Here is a 27,830-nt window from a genome sequence, read left to right as displayed (position 1 = left end):
GAATGTTTTTGGGATGTTACTGTATCATCATAGTGTTAGATAAAATCCTAACTAGAACTGTAATGGGCGGGTGTTGGTGGCAGGGAAGTCAGGCGCAGGAGAACGAACTTGGTATAAACGGAGTCGTTTAATAACTGCTCACAAAACTACAAAAAACAAAATATACAAAATAATAAAAGTGGATACATAACCCGTCACACACCAAAACATAACTTGCACATAACATACAATCAAACAATCTCCGACAAGGACATGAGGGGAAACAGAGGGTTGAATACACAACATGTAATTGATGGGATTGGAACCAGGTGTGAAGGAAGACAAGACAAAACCAATGGAAAATGAAAAAATGGATCAGCGATGGCTAGAAGGTCGGTGGCATCGACCGCCGAACACCACCCGAACAAGGAGAGGAACTGACTTCGGCGGAAGTCCTTAATGGGTATGTTAGGTAATGTTCTGGGAATGTTCCCAGTTTGCTGGGAGCCCTCCTCTATGGGCGGCCATGGAGCATAGTGATGGAGGGAGAGATGGGGAGAGTGGAAAAGACGGAGAGAGAGCTGTGTTTGAGATTTTCCCTCTTAACATGCATCTCTCCCCCTCTCTGTCTAGAGAATGCTGGGTTAGAAATCTGGGTCTGAAGCATACCATACTGCTTATAAACAGGCCACTTAACAGGACATTTTGTCAGTGCATGTTTAGTGGCAAATAATCCAAGCTCAGCCTTTTGGTTCTCTGCATACTTCCACATGTAAACAAGTCTGAGATCGTACAACCACAGTTTTTTCTAAATATAATTCTGTTTTGTTTCTATGTAATTGGCTGAAATAAACAATGTCGTATCAACATTGACATTGAACTTCCTGTTTTGACGCTCAGTGTGTGTGTGTTTGTGTCCAAAGCAACTCCAAAAAAAGGACCCAGGACACCACAATAACAGCAAACAGAGTAATTATAATTCAATGCAATTTATTATATACTGTACAGTGCAGACGGAAACTATTCAGACCCCTTCACTTTTCCCACATTTTGTTACATTACAGCTTTATTCTAAAATGGATTACATAGTTTTTCCCCCCTCCCCAATCTACACACAATACCCCATAATGACAAAGCAAAAACAGTTTTTTTATTTTTATTTTGCAAATGAATTAAACATAAAAAATGGAAATATCACATTTACATAAGTATTCAGACCCTTTACTCAGTACTTTTTCTAAGCACTTTAGCAGTGATTACAGCTTTGAGTTTTCTTGGGTATGATGCTACAAGCTCTTCTGACCAATTTCCCAGTCCATACCACTGAAAAACATCCCCACAGCATGATGCTGCCACCACCATGCATCACTGTAGGGATGGTGCCATGTTTCCTCCAGATGTGACTCTTGGCATTCATGCCAAATATTTAAATCTCGGTCTTATCAGACCAGAGAATCTTGTTTCTCATGGTCAGAGTCCTTTAGGTGCCTTTTGGCAAACTCCAAGTGGGCTGTCATGTGCCTTTTACTGAGGAATGGCTTCCGTCTGGCCACTCCACCATAAAGGCCTGATTGGTTCTGGCCTGGTTTAGATCTTATCTGTCAGAAAGTTGTCAGTTTGTCAATTTGTCTCTGTGAATGGTTTGTCCTCTGACAAATCAACTGTAAACATGGTGAAACATGGTGAAGCCCCAAAATTGCCCTCGCTAGAAGCCTGTGTTTCAGACATAAGGAAGTGGATGGCTGCAAACTTTCTACTTTTAAACTTGGACAAAACAGAGATGCTTGTTTTAGGTCCTAAGAAACAAAGAGATCTTCTGTTGAATCTGACAATTAATCTTGATGGTTGTACCAGTCGTCTCAAATAAAACCGTGAAGGACCTCGGCGTTACTCTGGACCCTACTCTCTCCTTTGACGAACATATCAAGACTGTTTCAAGGACAGCTTTTTTCCATCTATGTAAGATTGCAAAAATCTGAAACTTTCTGTCCAAAAATGATGCAGAAGAAATGTATCCATGCTTTTGTTACTTCTAGGTTAGACTACTGCAATGCTTTACTTTCCGGCTACCCGGATAAAGCACTAAATAAACTTCAGTTAGTGCTAAATACGGCTGCTATAATCCTGACTAGAACCAAAAGATTTGATCATATTACTCCAGTGCTAGCCTCCCTACACTGTCTTCCTGTTAAGGCAAGGGCTGATTTCAAGGTTTTACTGCTAACCTACAAAGCATTACATGGGCTTGCCCCTACCTATCTTTCTGATTTGGTCCTGCCGTACATACCTGCATGTACGCTACGGTCACAAGATGCAGGCCCCCTAATTGTCCCTAGAATTTCTAAGCAAACAGCTGGAGGCAGGGCTTTCTCCTATGGAGCTCCATTTTTATGGAATGGTCTACCTACCCATGTGAGAGACGCAGACTCAACCTTTAAGTCTTTACTGAAGACTCATCTCTACAGTGGGTCATATGATTGAGTGTAGTCTGGCCCAGGAGTGTGAAGGGGAACGGAAAGACTCTGGAGCAACGAACCGCCCTTGCTGTCTGTGCCTGACCGGTTCCCCTCTCTCCACTGGGATTATCTGCCTCTAACCCTATTACAGGGGCTGAGTCACTGGCTTACTGGTGCTCTTTCATGCCGTCCCTAGGAGGGGTGCGTCACTTGAGTGGGTTGAGTCACTGACGTGATCTTCCTGTCTGGGTTGGCGCCCCCCCCCTTTGATTGTGCCGTGGCGGAGATCTTTGTGGGCTATACTCGGCCTTGTCTCAGGATGGTAAGTTCGTGGTTGACGATATCTTTGCTTTGGCAAAGTGGGTGGGGTTATATCCTTCCTGTTTGGCCCTGTCCGGTGGTATCATCGGATGGGGCCACAGTGTCTCCTGACCCCTCCTGTTTCAGCCTCCAGTATTTATGCTGCAGTAGTTTATGTGTCGGGGGGCTAGGGTCAGTTTGTTATATCTGGAGTACTTCTCCTGTTTTATCCGGTGTCCTGTGTGAATTTAAGTATGCTCTCTCTAAATCTCTCTTTCTCTCTTTCTTTCTCGCTCTCGGAGGACCTGAGTCCTAGGACCATGCCTCAGGACTACCTGGCATGATGACTCCTTGCTGTCCCCAGTCCACCTGGCTATGCTGCTGCCCCAGTTTCAACTGTTCTGCCTGCGGCTATGGAACCCTGATCTGTTCACCGGACGTGCTACCTGTCCCAGACCTGCTGTTTTCAACTTTCTGGAGACAGCAGGAGCGGTAGAGATACTCCTAATGATCGGCTATGAAAAGCCAACTGACATTTACTCCTGAGGTGCTGACTTGCTGCACCGTCGACAACTACTGTGATTATTATTATTTGACCATGCTGGTCATTTATGAACATCTTGGCTATGTTCTGTTATCTCCACCCGGCACAGCCAGAAGAGGACTGGCCACCCCTCATAGCCTGGTTCCTCTCTAGGTTTCTTCCTAGGTTCTGGCCTTTCTAGGGAGTTTTTCCAAGCCACCGTGTTTCTACACCTGCATTGCTTGCTGTTTGGGTTTTAGGCTGGGTTTCTGTACAGCACTTTGAGATATCAGCTGATGTAACAGCTGATGTAACAAGGGCTATATAAATACATTTGATTTGATTGGTGGAGTGCTGCAGAGATGGTTGTCCTTCAGGAAGGTTCTCCCAGAGGAACTCTGAAGCTCTGTCAGAGCCGGGAGGCCAGCTATAGGAAGAATCTTGGTGGTTCCAAACTTCTTCCATTTAAGAATGATGGAGGCCACAGTGTTCTTGGGGACCTTTAATGCTGCAGACATTTTTTGGTACACTTCCCCAGACAATCCTGTCTCGGAGCTCGACGGACAATTCCTTTGACCTTATGGCTTGGTTTTTGCTCTGACATGCATAAATTTACCACAGCTGGTCTCAATCAAGTTGTAGAAACAAATTGAATTACCACAGGTGGACCCAATCAAGTTGTAGAAACATCTCAAGGATGATCAATGGCAACAGGACGAAACTGAGCTCAATTTTGAGTGTCATAGCAAAGGGTCTGAATGCTTATGTAAATAGATAAATAATATATTTGCACAAATATCTAAAAACCTGCTTTCGCTTTGTCCTTATTGGGTATTGTGTGCAGATTCTTGAGACTTTTTTAATTTAATCCATTGTAGAATAAGTGAAGGGGTCGGAATAATTCCCGAATGCACTGTAAACAGATACATTCACAATTAAATAATCGGGCTTCATCAACAAAATACCTAAAAGTTACTACTATAAAGTACATTGAAATGTACGATCTGTATATAGGTTGAAACCACATGATTCATTGATCTGTTCCTTCCATGTCATGTGTTAATCTTGTAATAAGGTCCAGTGTAAATAGTTTGTAAACACTCAAAAAGAAAATCCTGATCCTCCCTCTCTCCATTTCCTCCCTGTGCCTGGAGACTTTGAGAGAGAGAACATCTCTCTACGATTGGAGTGTGGTGGTCGGTCTGGAGGTGAGGCAGGGGCTGGTGAGAGTGCACATGTGCAGTGGAATAAGAGGTTCCTGAAGTGTAGGCTGGGTTTTGGTGTATTGTTGGTTGTATGGAACTCACGCACGCACCCACCCATGCACGCAGGCACCCACACACAAACAGATACACCCAACTGCTCCTTCCCCATCACTCACAGGTCCAGGTGAAGACTCTACCCCAGCCATCTCCAACCAGCAGAGTAGCATGTGTCCTGTAAACACAGAGGCATACATTGAATGGTTTATCATAGCTGTGTGTGCATCAAGGCCATGCACAGACCTTTTGGAGGGCATACGCTCAAACTAAAAAAGGGACACCCCGCAAAAAACAATCCCGCAACCGGGTTCACAGAGTCGTTGAGCAATTCTTACAAGAATAGGGGACAGCAGCACAATCTGAGGAGTTAAGTATTTTCCAAAACTATTTTGAGCTGGAATAAATGCTGCATTTATTTACAATGACCAACACAATTCCAGTCAATAAAAGACGATTGTAAGAAACGCACATGAATGTACAGTGGCTTGCGAAAGTATTTACCCCCTTGGCATTTTTCCTATTTTATTGCCTTACTACCTGGAATTACAATGGAATTTGGGGGGGGTTGTATAATTGGATTTACACAACCACTTCGTAGATGCAAAATATTTTTTATTGTGAAACAAACAAGAAATAAGACAAAAAAAACAGAGAACTTGAGCGTGCATAACTTTTCACCCCCCCCAAGTCAATACTTTGTAGAGCCACCTTTTGCACCAATTACAGCTGCAAGTCTTGGCACATCTAGGCACTGGGATTTTTGCCCATTCTTCAAGGCAAAACTGCTCCATCTCCTTCAAGTAGGATAGGTTCTGCTGGTGTACAGCAATCTTTAAGTCATACCACAGATTCTCAATTGGATTGAGGTCTGGGCATTGACTAGGTCATTCCAATACATTTAATGGTGCCCCTTGCTTAATGGTGTTGCAGACTCTGGGGCTTTCAGAAGATGTATATATACTGAGATCATATGACACTCAGATTGCACACAGGTGGACTTTATTTAACTAATTATGTGACTTCCGAAGGTAATTGGTTGCACCAGATCTTATTTAAGGGCTTCATAGCAAAGGGGGTGAATACATATGAATGCACCACTTTTCCGTCTTTTATTCTTTAGAATTTTTTGAAACAAGTTATTATTTTAATTTCACTTCACCAGTTTGGACTATTTTGTGTATGTCCATTACATGAAATCCAAATAAAAATCGATTTAAATTACAGGTTGTAATGCAACAAAATAGGAAAAATGCCAAGGGGGGTGAATACTTTTGCACTGTATGCACACCAAACTTACTCGCACAATTGCTGCACAAATATAACCTGTCATTACATCCAGAAACGGTGATGAATTTTCAAAATGCAAGATAGGCTACAAAAATAAACTGTGTTTTACACCTGCATTTGGAGCTGAAAGTCGTTAATGTTAGTAGCCAAAAACAACTGGGGATATATCATGTCACTTTTCTGGTCCAGAGCAAGAATTAAGGACTACTTTTAACGGAGGTAGTGGGATCGGATGGAAAGCATGTTCTTTCTGCACCGCGTCATCAGTTTGGAGGGCAGCCTGCCTGACGAGTGCTCGTTGCCAACCGGGTAGCCCTGTTCTTGCTCACAAATATAGTAATCAATTCACCAAAATATGTTACATCTTTATCCCATAATATTCAAGGCAGTGCGATGTTACAGCTGCTTATAATTAGACATAAAGCCAGTAACCACCCAAACTAGACCTATCTGAAATAGGAAAATTATCAATCTGGCAAAGATGAGTCAGTAGTATATTGTATTTTATATGGATGATATAAACGTAGGCCTCATCTGGATATGCGCGCACACCTTTGCTCTCCAATGCTGATGATTGGTCAATGCTAAACAATCAAGACGCGTTGAGAATAGACGACTTGTTCAGAACAACAACAAAAAATATTTTTCTGGAAGTTATGCCACCACTGAAAAGGGCAGACTGAAAGGGGTAAGGGGAATGTGCTCTGCATAGGTAGAGCCCTATCTGTACATGTGCCGGATGTGCGTGCGTGTGTGCATACAGTACCTGGACATGGCTAGAGCAGTGACTGCAGGGTTGTTTTTGTAGCGCCGTCTGGACACTGCTTCACTCCTGTTTAGTGGCCGACACAACACCAGGTGTCTCTCCCAGCTCTGACTCGGACCCGACATTCCTACACAGCAATGAACAATATTACAACAGTATAAAATCAGTCCTGCACTAATAGACCTACAGTACAGGGGATCTCCTGTTATACTGTATAACAACAACATAAGAGGTCTTTCTCAGACCTGACCTGCTAGACCTATAGTACAGGATACAACAAAAATATAATATAACATAACAACACAGACAACAGGGTCTCTACGCTTTCGCCCATCTAGTTATTCGCGGTGGGAAGGATATCTTTTTAAAGTAGTCGATCAGGGTCTTTTTCAACCTCTGACCCTGACAAACTTTAAAGGAACACAAAACCTTCAGAGGCATCACCAGAGGCTGTATTTAGAGTAGTGTATATTACATGGTCAGCAGGCTGTTAGTGAGAAGAATCCCTCTTAAATAAACCTCACAGTTACACCAGGACTGTTCTGGTGTAATGTACCAGGATAATACTGCCATGAGCTGACAAACAAATAACAGCTGGGTATTATTGCTTTCTAAATTACACACGCTCACACACACATGCGCACCCGAACACACACATCAGCAGAATTACTCATCAGTGTTTACTGTCGGTATTTTTAATAATTGTATAACTCCATAATTCCAGGCTAGATGTTACCTTGGAAGGAACATTTTATTATAAACTTGATTCTGGAAGCTAACAGTCAGACTAAGAGATGGTTGGCTCAGAATGATCAGCTCACACTTAACAGCATATATAAACAGATATCTATGGGAGATTTCTATGAATAATATGTTGTTAGGTGAGTCTCCCTGATAGTTTACTTCTATCACAGTATCACTTCACTGCATATTTATTTAGACAGTGAAGCTAAATGTTTTAATTTGGCAATATACTCCAGCATTTTGGAGATCAAATGTTTCATATGAGGCAACAGCACAGAATGTCACGTTGTATTTGAGGGTATTTTTAAACATATCTGATTTTCCGTTTTAAAATGAAAGCGCTTTATGTACAGTAACAGAATTATGTACTAACCAAAAAAGTGTTAAACAAATCAAAATAGATTTTATATTTGAGATTCTTCAAAGTAGCCACCGTTTGCCTTGACACCTTTTCACACTCTTGGTATTCTCTCAACCAGCTTCATGAGGTAGTCACCTGGAATGCATATAAATTATCAGGTGCGCCTTGTTAAAAATTAATTTGTGGAATTTCTTTCCCTCTTAATGCGTTTGAGCCAATCAGTTGTGTTTTGACAATTTAAGGGTGGGTATGCAGAAGATTTTGTAAAAGTGAAAGACTAAGTCCATATTATGGCAAGAACAGCTCAAATAGTGGATATGTGTGCCCGCGCATAGTCCAAATTGGTGAAGTGAAATTAAAATAATAACTTGTTTAAAAAAATAAAAAAAAGCTAAAAACGGAAAAGTGTTGGGTGCATATGTATTCACCCCCTTTTCTATGAAGCCCCTAAATAAGTTCTGGCGCAACCAATTACCGTCAGAAGTCACATAATTAGTTAAATAAACCTGTGTGCAATCTAAGTGTCACATGATCTGTCACATAATCTCAATATATATACACCTATTCTGAAAGGCCCCAGAGTCTGCAACACCACAAACAGGTCAGGGACAAAGTTGTGGAGAAGTATAGATCAAGGTTGGGTAATAAAAAAACATCCGTAACTTTGAACATCCCACGGAGCACCATCAAATCCGTTTAAAAAAATGAAAGAATACGGCACCACAACAAACCTGCCAAAAGAGGCCGCCCACCAAAACTCATAACCCAGGCAAGGAGGGCATTATTCAGAGAGGCAATAAAGAGAACAAAGATAACCCGGAAGAAGCTGCAAAGCTCCACAGCGGACATTGGAGTACCTGTCCATAGGACTAATTTAAGCCGTACGCTCCACAGAGCTGGGCTTTACGGAAGAGTGGCCAGAGAAAAAATATATTGCTTAAAGAAAAAAATATGCAAACACATTTGGTGTTCGCCAAAAGGCATGTGGGAGACTCCCAAAACACATGGAAGAAGGTAATCTGGTCAGATGAAACTAAAAGGATCTTTTTGGCCATCAAAGAAAATGCTATGTCTTGTGCAAACCCCAAGATGACCATCCCCACAGTGAAGCACGGTGGTGGCAGCATCATGCTGTGAGGATGTTTTTCCATCGGCAGGGACTGGGAAACTGGTCAGAATTGAAGGAATGATGGATGGCGCTAAATACAGGGAAATTCTTGAGGGAAACCTGTTTCAGTCTTCCAGAGATTTGAGACTGGGATGGAGGTTCACCTTCCAACAGGACAATGACACTAAGCATACTGCTAAAGCAACACTCAAGTGGTTTAAGGGAAAACATTTAAATGTATTGGAATGTCCTAGTCAAAGCCCAGACCTCAATCCAAATGAGAATCTGTGGTAAGACTTACAGTTGAAGTCAGAAAGACCCCTCCTGTCTCAGCCTCCAGTATTTATGCTGCAGTAGTTTATGTGTCAGGGGGCTAGGGTCAGTTTGTTATATCTGGAGTACTTCTCCTGTCCTATTCGGTGTCCTGTGTGAATTTAAGTGTGCTCTCTCTAATTCTCTCTTTCTCTCTTTCTTTCTCTCTCTCGGAGGACCTGAGCCCAAGGACCATGCCTCAGGACTACCTGACATGATGACTCCTTGCTGTCCCCAGTCCACCTGGCCGTGCTGCTGCTCCAGTTTCAACTGTTCTGCCTTATTATTATTGGACCATGCTGGTCATTTATGAACATTTGAACATCTTGGCCATGTTCTGTTATAATCTCCACCCGGCACAGCCAGAAGAGGACTGGCCACCCCACATAGCCTGGTTCCTCTCTAGGTTTCTTCCTAGGTTTTGGCCTTTCTAGGGAGTTTTTCCTAGCCACCGTGCTTCTACACCTGCGTTGCTTGCTGTTTGGGGTTTTAGGCTGGGTTTCTGTACAGCACTTTGAGATATCAGCTGATGTATGAAGGGCTATATAAATAAATTTGATTTGATTTGACATACACCTTAGCCAAATACATTTAAACTGAGTAATTCACTCTTCCTGACATTAAATCCCAGAAAAAATGCCCTTCTTAGGTCAGTTAGGATCACCACTTTATTTTAAGAATGTGAAATGTCAGAATAATAGTAGAGAGAATTATTTCTTTCAGCTTTTATTTCTTTCATCACATTCCCAGTGGGTCAGAAGTTTACATACACTCAATTAGTATTTGGTAGCATTGCCTTTAAATTGTTTACCTTGGGTCAAACGTTTCGGGTAACCTTCCACAAGCTTCCCACAATAAGTTGGGTGAATTCTGGCCCATTCCTCCTGACAGAGCTGGTGTGTAAGGCCTCCTTGCTCGCACACGTCATTGTCCATTTGGAAGACCCATTTGCGACCAAGCTTTAACTTCCTGACTGATGTCTTGCCTCAATATATCCACATAATTTTCCATCCTCATGATGCCATCTATTTTGTGAAGTGCACCAGTCCCTCCTGCAGTAAAGCACCCCCATAACATGATGCTGCCACCACCATGCTTCATGGTTGGGATGATGACCTTCAGCTTGCAAGCCTTCCCCTTTTTCCTCCAAACATAACGATGGTCATTATGGCCAAACAGTTCTATTTTTGTTTAATCTGACGAGAGGACATTTCTCCAAAAAGTATGATCTTTGTCCCCATGTGCAGTTGCAAACCGTAGTCTGGTTTTTTTATGGCAGTTTTGGAGCAGTGGCTTCTTCCTTGCTGAACGGCCTTTCAGGTTATTTCAATATAGGACTCGTTTTACTGTGGATATAGATACTTTTGTACCTGTTTCCTCCAGCATCTTCACAAGGTATTGCGTACTATAGTTTGTACAGATGAATGTTTGGACATTGCTCCCAAGGATCAACCAGACGTGTGGAAGTCTACAATTGTTTTTGAGGTCTTGGCTGATTTCTTTTGATTTTCCCATGACGTCAAGCAAAGAGGCACTGAGTTCAAAGGTAGGCCTTGAAATACATCCACAGATACACCTCTAATTGACTCAAATGAGCCTCCTTTTTCAACAGGACAATGACCCAAAACACACCTCCAGGCTGTGTAAGGGATATTTGACCAAGAAGGAGAGTGATGGAGTGCTGCATCAGATGACCTGGCCTTCACAATCACTTGATCTCAACCCAACTGAAATGGTTTGGGATGAGTTGGACCGTAGAGTGAAGGAAAAGCAGCCAACAAGTGCTCAGAATATGTGGGAACTCATTCAAGATTCACGCAATCTCCACTGTACAGTTGATGTTGAGATGTGTCTGTTAATTGAAGTATTTATTTGGGCTGCAATTTCTGAGAACGGTAACTCTAATGAACTTATCCTCTGCAGCAGAGGTAACTCTGGGTCTTCCTTTTCCGTGGCGGTCCTCATGAGAGCCAGTTTCATCATAGCGCTTGATGGTTTTTGCAACTGCACTTGAAGAAACGTTCAAAGTTCTTGACATTTTCTGGATTGACTGACCTTCATGCTTTAAGGTAATGATGGACTGTAGCTTCTCTTTGCATATTTGAGCTGTTCCTGCCATAATATGGACTTGGTATTTAACCAAATAGTTATATCCTCTGTATACCCACCCCTACCTTGTCACAGCACAACTGATTGGCTCAAACACATTAAGAAGGAAATAATTTCCACAAATTCACTTTTAACAAGGCACACCTGTTAATTGAAAGGCATTTCAGGTGACTACCTCATGAAGCTGGTTGAGAGAATGCAAAGTGTGCAAAGCTGTCATCAAGGCAAAGGGAGGCTACTTTGAAGAATCTCAAATATAAAATATATTTAGATGTTTTTTTTTGGTTACAACATGATTCCATATATGTTATTTCATAGGTTTGATGTCTTCACTAATATTCTACAATGTAGCAAATAGTAAAAATAACGAAAAATCTTGGAGTGTCCAAACTTTTGACTTTGTAAGATGGTGCCTGAAGAAGATCGCAGGCGTTTTACGTGCCCCCAGCCGATTGTGGTTTTTTTCTTTGCTTATTTGCGTTTGTACTTATTTTGTACATAATGTTCCCACTACCATCTTTTATGACCGAAAATAACTTCTAGACATCAGGACTGCGATTACTCACCTCAGACTAGCAGAATCCTCTTTTTCCTTTCACAACTCTTACGAGCCCGACGCAAAGGATACACTGCTTTTCCTCGGGAACAGGCCCTGATCCCTGTGATATGAGTGAAGAGGCGGAGAAAGAGGGGACGAAGGTCGGCTGCCTTCTGAGAATTGGCAGGCAATCGAATAAACCCACACTTCCCTCCATTCTGTTAGCAAACTTGCAATCTTTGGACAATAAAATCGACGAATTATGTGGAAGATTAAACTACCAAAGGGACATTAAAACTGTAACATCTTATGCTTCAAGGAGTTGCGGCTGAACGACGACGGCATCAACATACAGCTGGCTGGCTAAACGATGTACCGGCAGGATAGAACAGCGGCGCCTGGTAAGACAAGGGGCGGCTATCTATGTATTTTTGTAAACAACTGCTGGTGCACGATATCTAAGGAAGTCTATTGAGCTATTGCTCGCCTGAGGTAGAGTTTCTCATGATGAGCTGTAGACCACACTACCTACTGAGAGAGTTTTCATCTGTATTCTTTGTAGCTGTTTTACATAGCACCACAGGAGAAAACTTGAGAAAAATCCAACCAGGAAGTGGGACATCTGAGGTTTGTAGTTTTTTTAAGCTTGGCCTACCAAATACACATTGAGATATGGATAAAGTTGCACTTCCTACGGCTTCCACTAGATGTCAACCGTCTTTAGAAACTTGAATGAGGATTATACTATAAAGGAGGGGCTCATGAGACCTCTGAGTCAGTGGTCTGGCAGAGAGCCTTGGTCTCATGACGCGCTCTCCCGACAGCGTTACCTCGCGTTCCAGTGCTTTTTCTGAAGACAATGGAATTCTCCGGTTGGAACATTATTGATGGTTTATGTTAAAAACATCCTAACGATTGATTCCATACATCGTTTGACATGTTTCTAAAGGACTGTAATGGAACTTTTCGAGTTTTTGTCTGGATGAAGTGCCTGCACCTCATGGAGATGGATTACTGGGCTGAACACGCTAACAACAAGTGGCTATTTGGACATAAATGATGGAACTTTATGGAACAAATCAAATCAAACTGGGATTCCTGGGAGTGCCTTCTGATGAAGATCATCAAAGGTAAGTGAATATTGATGGTGTTGTTTCTAACTTTGTTGATTCCAAAATGGCGTACATTCCTCTGGCTGTTTTGGGTTCTGAGAGCCGTTCTCAGATTATGCTTTTTCCGTAAAGTTTTTAAAAAAAATCTGATCCAGCAGTTGCATTAAGGAGAAGCCTATCTTTAATTCTGTGAATAACACTTGTGTCTTTTAACAATGTTTATTGTGAGTATTTCTGCAAAATCACCGGATGTTTTGGAATCAAAACATTACTGCACGTAAGGCGCCAATGTAAACTGAGATTTTGGGATATAAATATGCACATTATCGAACAAAACATACATGTATTGTGTAACATGATGTCCTATGAGTGTCATCTGATGAAGATCATCAAAGGTTAGTGATTAAATGTATCTATATTTCTTTGGCTGGAAAAATGGCTGTGTGTTTTTTCAACTTGGCTCTGACCTAACATAATCATATGTTGTGCTTTAGCTGTAAAGCATTTTTGAAATCATACACGATGGGTAGATGAACAAGATGTTTATCTTTCATTTGCTGTAAAAAATATTTTCAGCGGAATGCTGTCAAGCTAGCAGAACCCCTGCGCTAGAAAGGTTAATGCAGGGAAACTTAAATCTGTTTTACCAAAATGCATGTTAAATGTGCAACCAGAGGAAAAAGAACTCTGGACCACCTATACTCCACACACAGAGATGCATACAAAGCTCTCCCTCGCCCTCCATTTGGCAAATCTGACCATAATTCTATCCTCCTGATTCCTGCTTACAAGCAAAAATCTAGTCACAGGAAGCACCAGTGACTAGATCAATAAAAAGTGGTCAGATGTAGCAGATGCTAAGCTACAGGACTGTTTTGCTAGCACACACTGGAATATGTTCCGGGATTCCGCCAATGGCACTGAGGAGTACACCATATCAGCCATTGGCTTCATCAATAAGTGCATCAATGACGTCATCCCCACAGTGACAGAGCTAAAGGCTAGAGCTACCACTTTCAAGGAGTGGGACTCTAATTCGAATAAGAAATCCCGCTATCCCCTACGACGAGCCATCAAACAGGCAAAGCTTCAATACAGGACTGAGATCGAATCGTACTATACTGGCTCTTACGCTCGTTGGATGTGTCAGGGCTTGCAAACCATTAAAGACTACAAAGGGAAGCACAGTCGAGAGCTTCCCACAGACACAAGCCTACCAGACGCGCTAAACTACTTTGATGCTCGCATCGAGGCAAATAACACTGAAACATACAGTACATGAGAGCACCAGCTGTTCCGGAAGACTGTGTGATCACGCTCTCCACAGTCGATGTGAGTAAGACCTCTAAATAGGTCAACATTCACAAGGCCGCAGGGCCAGACGGATTACCAGGACGTGTACTGCGGGCATGCACTGACCAACTGGCAAGTTTCTTCACTGACATTTTCAACCTCTCCCTTTCCGAGTCTGTAATACCAACATGTTTTAAGCAGACCACCATAGTCCTTGTGCCCAAAAACACCAAGGTAACCTGCCTAAATGACTACCGACCCGTAGCACTCACATCTGTAGCCATGAAGTGCCTTGAAAGGCTGGCCATGGCTCACATTAACACCATCATCCCAGAAACCCTAGACCCACTCCAATTTGCATACCTCCCCAACATATCCACAGATGATGCAATCGCCATTGCAATCCATACTGCCCTTTCCCACCAGGACGAAGGAACACCTATGTGAGAATGCCATTCATTGACTACAGCTCAGCGTTCAACACCATAGTGTCGTCAAAGCTCATCAATAAGCTAAGGACCCTGGGAGTAAACACCTCCCTGGATCCTGGACTTCCTGACGGGCCGTCCCCAGGTGGTAAGGGTAGGTAACAACACATCCATCACGCTGATTCTCAACACAGGAGCCCCCCAGGGGTGCGTGCTCAGTCCCCTCCTGTACTCCCTGTTTACTCATGACTGCACTGCCAGGCACAACTCCAACCCATCATTAAATTTGCCGATGACAGAACAGTGGTAGGCCTGATCACCGACAACAAAGAGACAGCCTAGGGAGGGAGGAAGTCAGAGACACCTATTCCCCCTCAGGAGACTGAAAAGATTTGTCATGGGTCCTCAGATCCTCAAAAGATTCTGCAGCTGCACCATTGAGAGCATCTTGACTGGTTGCATCACTGCCTGGTATGGCAACTGCTCTTTCTCCAACCGCAAGGCACTACAGAGAGTAGTTTGACCGGCCCAGTACATAACAAGCCATCCAGGACCTCTATAACAGGCGGTGTCAAAGACTCTAGCCACCCTAGTCATATACTGTTCTCTCTGCTACTACACAGCAAGCAGTACTGGAACGCCAAGTCTAGATTCTAAACAGCTTCTACCTCCAAGCCACAAGACTCCTGAACATCTAGTCAAATTGCTATCCAAACTATTTGCAGTCCACATTGTTGTAATTGCTTCAATATGGAAATCCATTGTTAAACATAGGCTTTAGCGTTCACACTGATATAGGGGCTAGGTCGACTGTAAATTGCAGTCTGAACATAGGACGAGGCAAACATAGTCAATAAGCAAGATTAAATTCACTAGGCTATCGATAAGGCCTAAAAAGTAATGTATAATTCAAATCAAATTCTGATAAAATGAAACAACAACTTCTTTGAAATATTGTTGTTTAAAAAAAAAGTGGATTGTTTTTTGTTTAATTTAATTAAAAAACGTATTATTAAAGATTCACCATCCATGGGTTTATGGTGAGAACGTACATGGCTTGAATGCAATGTTTGGTATTTCTGGAGAAGTGTAAATATGACCTGTAAGATGGTTCTGTGATGTTTATAAATCATTACATTTGCGACGAGTGGACATTCCCATTTTGTCTTTATATTGGATCTTTATTCAGCTCCTGTGTAACGTTTGGACGTGCGTAAAACCCTCCATAGTCTAAATTGCCTTGTCTGTATTATATGCCCACAGGGGGCAATTATGGTGCCTGTAACTGTATTTAGACATACCTATTTCTAAATAGGAAGGGGTTTGAGAAGCATGATATCATAAATCACTTCCCTTGTTCCATGGCACTGTGTAGGCCTAAATGCCTTTATGCATAAAATTCAAACGTCTTTACAAAATACTAGGCTCCTGTCAATTGCATCGTTGCCGATGTGCAAGGCAGATTCTCAAAAAAAATGGCATCATAGGAATACTGAATAGTTTGGACTGGTAATCGCACGAGGGGCGCTCTTTGAAAATGTGGATGGATAGCCTACGTGAGCAAGCGAAATACAGGTATGTGAATTGTAAATAATGAAAAAGCATGAGGGCAAAAACCTCTCAGTAGACAATTTAAAAAGCACCCTCCGTAGACCACTTAAAACCCCTTTATTTTTAGTCTACTTTTGGTTTATGGCAAGGATAAAATAGACGCATCTATGCAATGCTGCTAAACCAGCCTTGATTAGCCTATGCTTTGTTTTTACTCAAATGAAACAAAATGGGGGAAAACAATATGTTTTCTAAATATGAGATTCACTGGCACAAAGGGCACATCTCTCCTGGATAGGCTGGATAGGATAGACTGAATAGGCTGCACTTCCGCTCTCAAAATCCATGCCATTATAAACTGCGATACCGTTAAGACCTGCTTTTTGTGTGTCTTTAAACTTCCCATTAGCGCTATTAAAGGACACACTTCAAATAGTGCCACCCCTCCCACCTCAGCGCAAGCGAGCTGATGTTAGACAGGTTTATTGCCGAACATAGCGTTAGGGCTGAAAAATGTCAGTGCGCAAGTTTCTACATGACGAAATGCAAACTAACTTGTGTTTGACACTAGTACTACCCGAAAATAGAGCCCTGTAAGTGAGTTGTCCAAATTCTTATGACACCTTCAAATGGGGGTACTAGATCCATAAAGTGCTTTAATTTAAAAAACGCTAAAACAGATATGTATAAAAAATACCCTCAAATAAAATGTGACATTCTGTTCTGTCGCCTCATATGAAACATTTGATCTCAAATCCAAAATTCTGAAGAATAGAGCCATATTAAAAGTTTTAGCTTCACTGTCCAAATGTATATCTGGGGGAGTGTAAAAGCACTTATTTGATTATGAACCAGAAGTGTTTTAAAAAATCATATTCTTCTCATTTGAGGACTATTTATGTCTTGATGTTATTAGCATGAAATTAGCATTAGCATTACCGTCTATGGTCATTGCAGACTGATCCTGTCCTGGGGATGTGGGCTGCTGTGGAGGATCAGGTGATGTTCTAGTGTACTCAGTCCTCCAGATCTGTTACACACAAACAATCCAACATAACTGAACGCATTAAAGACAGACACACATGCACATAGGCACGTGCATACACACGCAAACCTCCCACAACACCCTGATGCGTATGCACACACACACAAACAAACAATCAGGCCGTGTCCGAATACTCGTATTTGTGTTCTAAGTAGTAGGCTGATAAGCTGTGCGATAATATAAGGTTTTATAGTATATGAAATCTCAACAATTCGATATGATTTAAATGCCAGGATGTCAAACTCATCTCTGCCTTTCATTTAGTAGAATCCGCTGCACACTAGTGAGAAAAAAAAGTATTTTCAAACCCAATTAAGCTGATAATCATATAAGGGGACGCATTGTACAAAATGAACGAATTTTGCATTATATGACGCATTCTCATTATGGGTTAGCCTAGTATGTTAATATTTGATGCTTACGGCATACATTTCTACTAAACAGTAAGTTCTAAATAGTATTTAGTATGATTAGTACACATTAGGTAGTTTTAGTAAGTAAGACACACATACACACATTGTCGAATAAGAACTAGCAAACACGCACTCTCACTCTCTTACCCTCACTATCCCGTCAGCACAGCCAGTGACTATAACGTTTCGTGGATCCCACTCGTGTCTCTGAGTGAAGCAGACAGACAGGATGTCCCCATCTGAGCTGCAGGATGTGACATCAGAGCCACAGGATGTGTCGAGCCAGGTGAGTAACTGACCCTTCATACTCCACAGGTACAGGACCGGCCCTGCACACGATGCTATCTCACCCTGAAGGAGAGGGTTAACATACACAGGTAAAAGGGGTTGGCCATGCTACAAATCCCCAAGTGCAGAACAGACTATGGGAGGCTCACCGTACTACATAGAGCCACGACTACATGGGACTCCACATCAAGTAACTGTTGCAAGCAGTAAAATTTGATTTAAAAAACAGATTAAAAAAACACATTATGGAACAGCGGGACTGTGAAGCAACACAAACATTGGCACACTCACACAGACACACACACACACACACAAACACACACACACACACACACACGGCTTTAGCAGCAGCTAACGGGGATCCATAATAAATACAAATACAAACAAATGAGGGAATGAACGGAAAAGTGTCTCTATCAGTGACCACACACATGGTAGACCTATGAGCACCGAGCATAGTAGAGGATGTGTGCAGCCAGAAAAGGAAATCCTCCCTTCCTCATTCTGAGTTCCAGGAATGCTTGTGCAATAGACTGGCTAAACGATGATGGTCCCTATGTACTTGTGTGGTACTTTAAAAAAAATATGTTTAGCAGGCAGGATCCAACAGGATCCCACTAAAGAGAGAAATAGAAAGTGGAAAGAAAAGCGATAGACGGATGCAAAAGGAGGTATAGAAAGAGGTCAACTCTCAGATGTTGTTGATAGTTAGCACATGGATTCTGGACTTGTGGGGGGAGAAAAAGAGAAAAAATATAGAGAGATAATGATGTGAAAGAGGTAAAAAGAGAGTGTAGACTCACCGTGAGGTCATTGATAGCAAGTGCTGTGATGCTAGCCTTGTGTCCAGGTAGCTGAGTGATGTAGTTGAGTTCCTCAAGGTCCCACAGTATACAGGTGAGGTCACGCGAACCGCTGGCTATCATTCCATGAACCTCAGACACCGCCAGACACGTTACTGCATCGGTATGACCATACAGCGCCTGGGAGACCAATATGAGATTCACTTTATCAAACACACACACATTTTACTGTGTATTGGGCTAGATACATTCTCACACCACATCACTCTCACACCACATCACACACACCTGTCTGAGTTTCATGTGAGTGAGTTTGTCCTTGCTGATGGAAACATCCCACACACACACCACTGAGCTGATCCCAGCAGTGACTATGGTAGCTTGGTTGGGACACGCTGCACACAGCATCTTCCCCCAGTCACACATACTCTCACATACAGCAAAGGTCTAGGAGAGGGAAATAGAAATACACACAAATGTTAGTCATTGTCTATGTTGGAAATGGTTTGGCCAACTTTAAAGCTTCATGTCATGTTGCTACCTCATGATGGATGGATGGCAATCTAATTGAACCTTTGTTAGTGTGAGTAAGTGAATAAAAGGCCTCCATGGTGTACATACTTTCTCAGTGGTGTAGTGTCCGAAGGAGCAGGAGTTATCAGGGAAGCCCCAGGAGAAGTAGACATTCCACAGAGGAGGGATCAGTAGTCTGTTCTTCTCTACGACCAAAACCTCTTTGTCCACACAAACCACCTGGCCTACTGGACCACGAAGGAGCTCTGAAGGGGAGGAAGAGAAGATAGGGAAAGGGTGAGGAGAAGAAGAGATCGAGATATGAATAGAAGGGGGTAAAATAAGTCCAGATCCTCTTTATCCACACAAACCACCTGGCCTAATGCACTATGAAGGCGGGGGGGGATAGAGGGACGTAGGAGAAGTTTGTTGTTCTCTAAGATAAGAGCCTCTCTAGAACCTCTCTAGTAGAGATACTAGGGTGCAAAGGAGCAAAACAATTAATAACAATATGGGGATGAGGTAGTTGGGTGGGCTATTTACAGATGAGCTGTGTGCAGGTGTGTGTGTGTGTGTGTGTGTGTGTGTGTGTGTGTGTGTGTGTGTGTGTGTGTGTGTGTGTGTGTGTGTGTGTGTGTGTGTGTGTGTGTGTGTGTGTGTGTGCGTGCGCTTTGCTTGTTGGATGGTTCGTCTAAGGGAATATCAGGATTTCTTAAAAGCGTCCAGATTAGTGTCCCACTCCTTGAAAGTAGGAGCTCTAGCCTTTAGCTCAGTACAGATGTTGCCTGTAATCCATGGCTTCTGGTTGGGATATGTACATACAGTCACTGTGGGGACGACGTCGTCCATGTATTTATTGATGACGCCGGTGACTGAGGTGACACACTACTCAATGCCATTGGATGAATCCCGGAACATATTCCAGTCTGTGCTAGCAAAACAGTCCTGTAGCGTAGCATCCGCATCATATGACCTCTTCTGTATTGAGCGCGTCACTGGTACTTCCTGCTTCAGTTTTTGCATGTAAGCAGGAATCAGGAATATAGAATTATGGTCAGATTTACCAAATGGAGGGCGAGGGAGAGATTTGTATGCGTCGCTGTGTGTGGAGTGAAGGTGGTCTAGTTTTGTTTCCTCTGGTTGCACATGTGATGTGCTGGTAGAAATTAGCTAAAACAGATTTAATTTTGCCTACATTAAAGTCCACGGCCACTAGGAGCGCCTCTTCTGGATGAGCTTATTCTTGTTTTCTTATGGCCTTATACAGCTCGCTGAGTGTGGTCTTAGTGCCAGCATCGGTTTGTGGTGGTAAATATACTGCTATGAAAAATACAGATGAAAACTCTCCTGGAAAATAGTATGGTCATCGCGCACCAGTCTGTGTTGACAAAAACATTTGCACAATAAGCACTTGTTATCTCTCAAATACATCGTTACAGTTGTTGGTTAGCTAGCTAGCGAATTTGAGCCATATTAGCATTGACATGAAATCACTCAGAGCAAGACGAAACAAGCTGAAATGAGCTACTTACGATTCCCCACATGGCAGGTTCTTATCATTCATGCTAGCAATCTGGCCATCCAGAATCACAACAACATGCTAACTTCTGTTGCACATCGTTTTTTGTGACGTTGCAACTAACCACCCATCTATACAGATTGACTCCACAGTCTGTTAGAACCGACTACCCTATGAGGGTTGTAACAAACACCTTCATGGTAGCAGAGTGAGGTAACAGGCTTATCTCTCATCTTCAAGACCCCTCGGCGATGGAGATGGTTGGTGGATATCACTCTCTTGCTTACAACCATCCCTGGCGGTTGCCATTACGCAAGGATTGTCGGTCCCATGCGCACATAAAAATGTACCACCCTCACCTAGCACTATGACCTTCTGGGTGTGGCCCATGAGAGGTAAAGACTGAATGCGACAAATATGTCACTTGAGATCATCAAAAGCGCCAGTCTTTACGCTCACTGTGGAAATTAGTAATGCTCTTCTGAGAAGTGATATGACCTGAACAGATCATTTCTGTCAACGTCCGTTTAATCCACTATCTTGGCCTGTCATGCAGGCTCTGATAGTTACACAGTATGGTTATATCAAATCAAATCAAATTGTATTGGTCACATACACATATTTAGCAGATGTTACTGCAGGTGTAGTGAGATTCTTGTGTTCCTAGCTCCAACAGTGCAGGAATACCTAACAATTCACAACAATACAAACAAATCTAAAGTTAAAGAATGGAGTTAAGTGTTTAGGGGGCGCTATTCTAATTTTTGGATGAAAAACGTTCCCGTTTTAAACAAGATATTCTGTCACGAAAAGATGCTCGACTATGCATATAATTGACAACTTTGGATAGAAAACACTCTGACGTTTCCAAAACTGCAAAGATATGGTCTGTGAGTGCAACAGAACTGATGTTACAGGCGAAACCCAGATAAAAATCCAACCAGGAAGTGCCGCATTTTTTGAAACCTCCTCATGCCAATGATTCCTTATATGGCTGTGAATGAGCTACGAATGAGCTTACGTTTTCCATGTATTCCCCAAGGTGTCTAGAGCATTGTGACATCTTTTTACGCATTTCCATTGAAGAATAGCCGTAAGGGACCATATTTAGCAAGTGGTCACATGGTGTCTCCCGCAGAAAATCTTGCGTAAAATACTGAGGTAGCCATTTTTCCAATCGCTTCTTATAAGAAACCAATTGCCTCGACGGATATATTATCGAATATATATGTTAAAAACACCTTGAGGATTGATCCTAAACAACGTTTGCCGTGTTTCTGTCGATATTATGTAGCTCATTTTGAAAAACGTTTGGCGTTGTAGTGGTAGCATTTTCCGGACGATTTCTCAGCCAAGCATGATGAACAAACGGGAGCTATTTTGCCTACAAAAATAATATTTTGGGAAAAAAGGAACATTTGCTATCTAACTGGGAGTCTCCTGAGTGAAAACATCCGAAGTTCTTCAAAGGTAAATGATTTAATTTGGTTGCTTTTCTTATTTTCGTGAAAATGTTGCCTGCTGCCAGCAGAGCCTAGCATAGCATTATGCCATGATAAACTTACACAAATGCTTGTCTAGCGTTGGCTGTAACGCATATTTAGAAAATTTGAGATGACAGTGTGATTAACAAAAGGCTAAGCTTGTGTTTGAATATATTTAATTTGCGATTTCCATGAATAGGAAATGTTTCTAGGGGTATTTATGTCCGCTGCGTTATGCTAATTCGTTTGAGGCTATGATTACGCTCCCGGATCCGGGATTGCTAGTCGCAAGAAGTTAAGAAATATATAAATATTAGGAAGATCAATGTCGACGTGGCATTGACTAAAATACAGTAGAATAAAATGCAGTATATACATTTGAAATGAGTAAAGCAGTATGTAAACATTATTAAAGTGACTAGTGTTCCATTTATAAAGTGACCAGTGTTCCATTTATAAAGTGACCAGTGATTCTATGTCAATGTATATAGGGCAGGAGCCTCTAAGGTGCAAGCTAATGATGGCTATTTAACAGTCTGATATATCTTGGTCACAGCTTTGATTCATCTGTACTGACCTCGCCTTCTGGATGGTAGGGGGGTGAACAGGCCGTGGCCCGGGTGGTTGATGTCCTTGATGTTCTTTTTGGCCATCCTGTGACATCGGGTGCTGTAGGTGTCCTGGAGGGCAGGCAGTGCGCCGCCGGTGATGTGTTGGGGAGACCGCACCACCCTCTGGAGAGCCCTGCGGTTGTGGGTAGTGCTGTTGCCGTACCAGGCGGCGATACAGCTCGACAGGATGCTCTCAATTGTGCATCTGTAAAAGTTTGTGAAGATCTTAGGGGCCAAGCCAAATTTATTCAGCCTCCTGAGGTTGAAGAGATGCTGTTGCTTTTCACCTTCTCCACTGTTCTTTCTGCTGTTTCCTGAAGTCCACGATCAGCTCTTTTATTTTGTTGACGTTGTGGGAGAGGTTATTTTCCTGGTACCACTCTGCCAGGGTCCTCACCTCCTCCCTATAGTCTTTCTTGTCATTGTTGGTAATCAGGCCTACAACTGTTGTGTCGTCTGCAAACGTAATGATTGAAATGGAGGCATGCGTGGCCACGCAGTCATGGGTGAGCAAGGAGTACAGGAGGGGGCTGAGCACGCACCCTTGTGGGGTCCCTGTGTTGAGGATCAGCGAAGTGGGGGTGTTTCCTACCTTCACCACCTGGGGCTGACCCGTCAGGAAGTCCAGGACCCAGTTGCACAGGGCAGGGTTCAGACCCAGGGCCCCAAGCTTAACGATGAGCTTGGAAGGTACTATGGTATTGAAGGCTGAGCTATAGTCAATGACCAGCATTCTTACATAGGTATTCCTCTTGTCCAGATGGGATAGGGCAGTGTGCAGTATGGTGACAATTGCATCGTCTGTGGATCTATTGCGGCTATATTCAAATTAAAGTGGGTCTAGGGTATCAGGTAAGGTAGAGGTGATATGATCCTTAACTAGCCTCTCAAAGCACTTCAAGATGACAGAAGTGAGTGCTACGGGGCGATAGTCATTTAGTTCAGTTACCTTTGCTTTCATGGGTACAGGAACAATGGTGGACATCTTGAATCATGTGGGGACAGACGACTGGGATAGGGAAAGATTGAATATGTCCGTAAACACTCCAGCTAGCTGGTCTGCGCATGTCGTTGAAAGAGTATGCACATCGCTTGCGCCTAGTCTCCAGGTGCCTAGTCTCCAGGCCTTTAGCCCAGTCTTGGGACTTTTCTATTGCGCCTGAGGCTTCCTGACAGCCGATGGAAAGTGCGGAGAGGTAACACCTCTCCTTCTGTGCAGTCTGCCCGCCTGCAAGCGAGCGAGCTGCACAACATATCAGTCCACAATTCGTGCCTACAGTTGCCCCGGGTTCTCCTAGGTTACCTTGTTACCTGACCCCAACTTTTATGCACAAGGTTAGCAACAACTATGCTTGTTTCGTCTTAAGAGCTTGTGGTTTCCCACCCATCGCTCTTCCTGTTTAAAAGGGACAGGAGCGTCTTCCCTGTTTGTGTCTAGTATGTGCTTTAACTTGGATGGAGCGAGGTTATTGGAGAAGAGCTAGAACTACCTATTTGTTTCTTGGGCACCTACCTGCAAGGGGAGGCCTCTCTCTCACTGTCCTTTTGGGTAGAGGAGGCTGTTATGTTGGAAAGAATGACAGCAAGGGTTGCGGCCTGGAAGGGCTCATTCCATCAGAAGTATGACCACTTGTTTGGTACTATTCGAAACCCTAGAGGTTGGTGGCACCTTAATTGGGGAGGACAGGCTCATGGTAATGCCTGCAGTGGAATTAGTGGAATGGGATCAAATATAACAAACACATGCTTTCCATGTGTTGATGCCATTCCATTCATTCCGTTCCATTATTATGAGCCGTCCTAAACTCAGAAGCCTCCGCTGGTCCAAAAGCATCTCCTTCAACAATAGATTATCACTATGGCTATTTGAACCACGCCTGATACATTTATGAGGTTTTTACCTGCTGGATGTCACTGCACTTTTGTTGGTATATACTTCCTTAGTGTCAGAGCTTCTGAAGGGTTGGAAATAGTCTGGCTTTGGAGAGCATGTCTCGATATGGGGGTAGTCTATATCCCCATAGTGAAATATCGAAACAATACATTTCATATAGAACTTAGCTTTACTTGCATAACCACGGTTCTATGATAATATGAGTGAGATATTTCACTGTGTTTCCTTGCTCGCTAGAGCGCAAATGAAGAGAGGCATGATAGAGAATTACCAGTCTGTCAGTCTCCAACAGACTGTGATTGGTACTTCAGTTATAGAATCCACTAAAGCAAATCCCCATAGTGATATATCTCACACATATTATCATAACCAGGGTTGCGCAAATAACATTACAGTTTAAATGTAGCTATTGATTTGAATGTTTTTTTCTTTAGTGTTTGGCACCATTTTGATTTGAGTAGGTTTAGTCCTTGAGCTGGTTGAATTGCTGTTATTCCTTACGATATAATATGGACTGATAGACCGAGTTATTCAGTGATTCAGACAATCATACTGTCACCAGTTGTCTCTGTCTTGCAGTTATGTGGATGTTATGGGTGGCCTTTACACGACTCCCCTAGAACTCGTTATAGGCGGCAGGTAACCTATTGGTTAGGGGTGGGACTAATTAAAAAAAATATATATATATTTCACCTTTATATAACCAGGTAGGCTAGTTGAGAACAAGTTCTCATTTGCAACTGTGACCTGGCCAAGATAAAGCATAGCAGTGTGAACAGACAACACAGAGTTACACATGGAGTAAACAATTAACAAGTCAATAACACAGTAGAAAAAAAGAGAGTCTATATACATTGTGTGCAAAAGGCATGAGGAGGTAGGCAAATAATTACAATTTTGCAGATTAATAACACTGAAGTGATAAATGATCAGATGGTCATGTACATGTAGAGATATTGGTGTGCAAAAGAGCAGAAAAGTAAATAAATAAAAACAGTATTGGGATGAGGTAGGTAAAATTGGGTGGGCTATTTACCGATAGACTATGTACAGCTGCAGCGATCGGTTAGCTGCTCAGATAGCAGATGTTTGAAGTTGGTGAGGGAGATAAAAGTCTCCAACTTCAGCGATTTTTGCAATTTGTTCCAGTCACAGGCAGCAGAGAACTGGAACGAAAGGCGGCCGAATGAGATGTTGGCTTTAGGGATGTTCAGTGAGATACACCTGCTGGAGCGCGTGCTACGGGTGGGTGTTGCCATTGTGACCAGTGAACTGAGATAAGGCGGAGCTTTACCTAGCATGGACTTGTAGATGACCTGGAGCCAGTGGGTCTGGCGACGAATATGTAGCGAAGGCCAGCCGACTATAGCATACAGGTCGCAGTGGTGGGTGGTATAAGGTGCTTTAGTGACAAAACGGATGGCACTGTGATAAACTGCATCCAGTTTGCTGAGTAGAGTGTTGGAAGCTATTTTGTAGATGACATCGCCGAAGTCGAGGATCGGTAGGATAGTCAGTTTTACTAGGCGGCGTGAGTGAAGGAGGCTTTGTTGCGGAATAGAAAGCCGACTCTAGATTAGATTTTTGATTGGAGATGTTTGATATGAGTCTGGAAGGAGAGTTTACAGTCTAGCCAGACTCCTAGGTACTTATAGATGTCCACATATTCAAGGTCGGAACCATCCAGGGTGGTGATGCTAGTTGGGCGTGCGGGTGCAGGCAGCGAACGGTTGAAAAGCATGCATTTGGTTTTACTAGCATTTAAGAGCAGTTGGAGGCCACGGAAGGAGTGTTGTATGGCATTGAAGCTCGTTTTTAGGTTAGATAGCACAGTGTCCAAGGACGGGCCGGAAGTATACAGAATGGTGTCGTCTGCGTAGAGGTGGATCAGGGAATCGCCCGCAGCAAGAGCAACATCATTGATATATAAAGAGAAAAGAGTCGGCCCGAGAATTGAACCCTGTGGCACCCCCATAGAGACTGCCAGAGGACCGGACAGCATGCCCTCCGATTTGACACACTGAACTCTGTCTGCAAAGTAGTTGGTGAACCAGGCCGAGTAGCCCGGCGGAAGGCATGGCCAGCCGTTGAGAAATGCTTGTTGAAGTTTTCGATTAACATGGATTTATCTATCGGTGGTGACCGTGTTACCTAGCCTCAGTGCAGTGGGCAGCTGGGAGGAGGTGTTCTTGTTCTCCATGGACTTCACAGTGTCCCAGAACTTTTTGGAGTTTGAGCTACAGGATGCAAATGTCTGCCTGAAGAAGCTGGCCTTAGCTTTCCTGACTGACTGTGTGTATTGGTTCCTGACTTCCCTGAACAGTTGCATATCGCGGGGACTATTCGATGCTATTGCAGTCCGCCACAGGATGTTTTTGTGCTGGTAGAGGGCAGTCAGGTCTGGAGTGAACCAAGGGCTATATCTGTTCTTAGTTCTGCATTTTTTGAACGGAGCATGCTTATCTAAAATGGTGAGGAAGTTACTTTTAAAGAAAGACCAGGCATCCACAACTGACGGGATGAGGTCAATGTCCTTCCAGGATACCCGGGCCAGGTCGATTAGAAAGGCCTGCTCACAGAAGTGTTTTAGGGAGCGTTTGACAGTGATGAGGGGTGGTCGTTTGACTGCGGATCCGTAGCGGATACAGGTAATGAGGCAGTGATCGCTGAGATACTGGTTGAAAACAGCAGAGGTGTATTTGGAGGGCCAGTTGGTCAGGATGACGTCTATGAGGGTGCCCTTGTTTACAGATTTAGGGTTGTACCTGGTGGGTTCCTTGATGATTTGTGTGAGATTGAGGGCATCTAGCTTAGATTGTAGGACTGCCGGGGTGTTAAGCATATCCCAGTTTAGGTCACCTAACAGAACACACTCTGAAGCTAGATGGGGGGCGATCAATTCACCAATGGTGTCCAGGGCACAGCTGGGAGCTGAGGGGGGTCGGTAGCAGGCTGCAACAGTGAGATACTTATTTCTGGAGAGAGTATTTTTTTAAATTAGTAGTTCGAACTGTTTGGGTATGGACCTGGAAAATATTACATTACTTTGCAGGCTATCTCTGCAGTAGACTGCAACTCCTCCCCCTTTGGCAGTTCTATATTGACGGAAAATGTTATAGTTGGGTATGGAA

At 43.1% G+C, this 27,830-nt stretch overlaps 1 protein-coding gene across 1 annotated transcript in view; it reads right to left on the bottom strand.

Moving 5' to 3' along the window:
• Nucleotides 1-108: 108 nt before the first annotated feature.
• wdfy4 (WDFY family member 4) overlaps nt 109-27,830 on the bottom strand; it is a 183,762-nt gene continuing 156,040 nt past the window's right edge. Inside the window, 7 exon segments of the mRNA XM_029641018.2 lie at nt 109-4,695; nt 6,574-6,700; nt 17,069-17,159; nt 17,735-17,938; nt 18,679-18,858; nt 18,967-19,125; nt 19,300-19,457. Of these exon segments, the coding sequence (XP_029496878.2) occupies nt 4,632-4,695; nt 6,574-6,700; nt 17,069-17,159; nt 17,735-17,938; nt 18,679-18,858; nt 18,967-19,125; nt 19,300-19,457 (983 nt within the window). The 3' untranslated portion in view covers nt 109-4,631.

The sequence above is a fragment of the Oncorhynchus nerka genome, linkage group LG28 (genome assembly GCF_034236695.1).
Source record: "Oncorhynchus nerka isolate Pitt River linkage group LG28, Oner_Uvic_2.0, whole genome shotgun sequence".
Lineage (NCBI taxonomy): Eukaryota > Metazoa > Chordata > Actinopteri > Salmoniformes > Salmonidae > Oncorhynchus > Oncorhynchus nerka.
The sequence above is the reverse complement of the archived record's forward strand: the minus strand, read 5'-3'. Positions and strand labels throughout refer to the sequence as shown.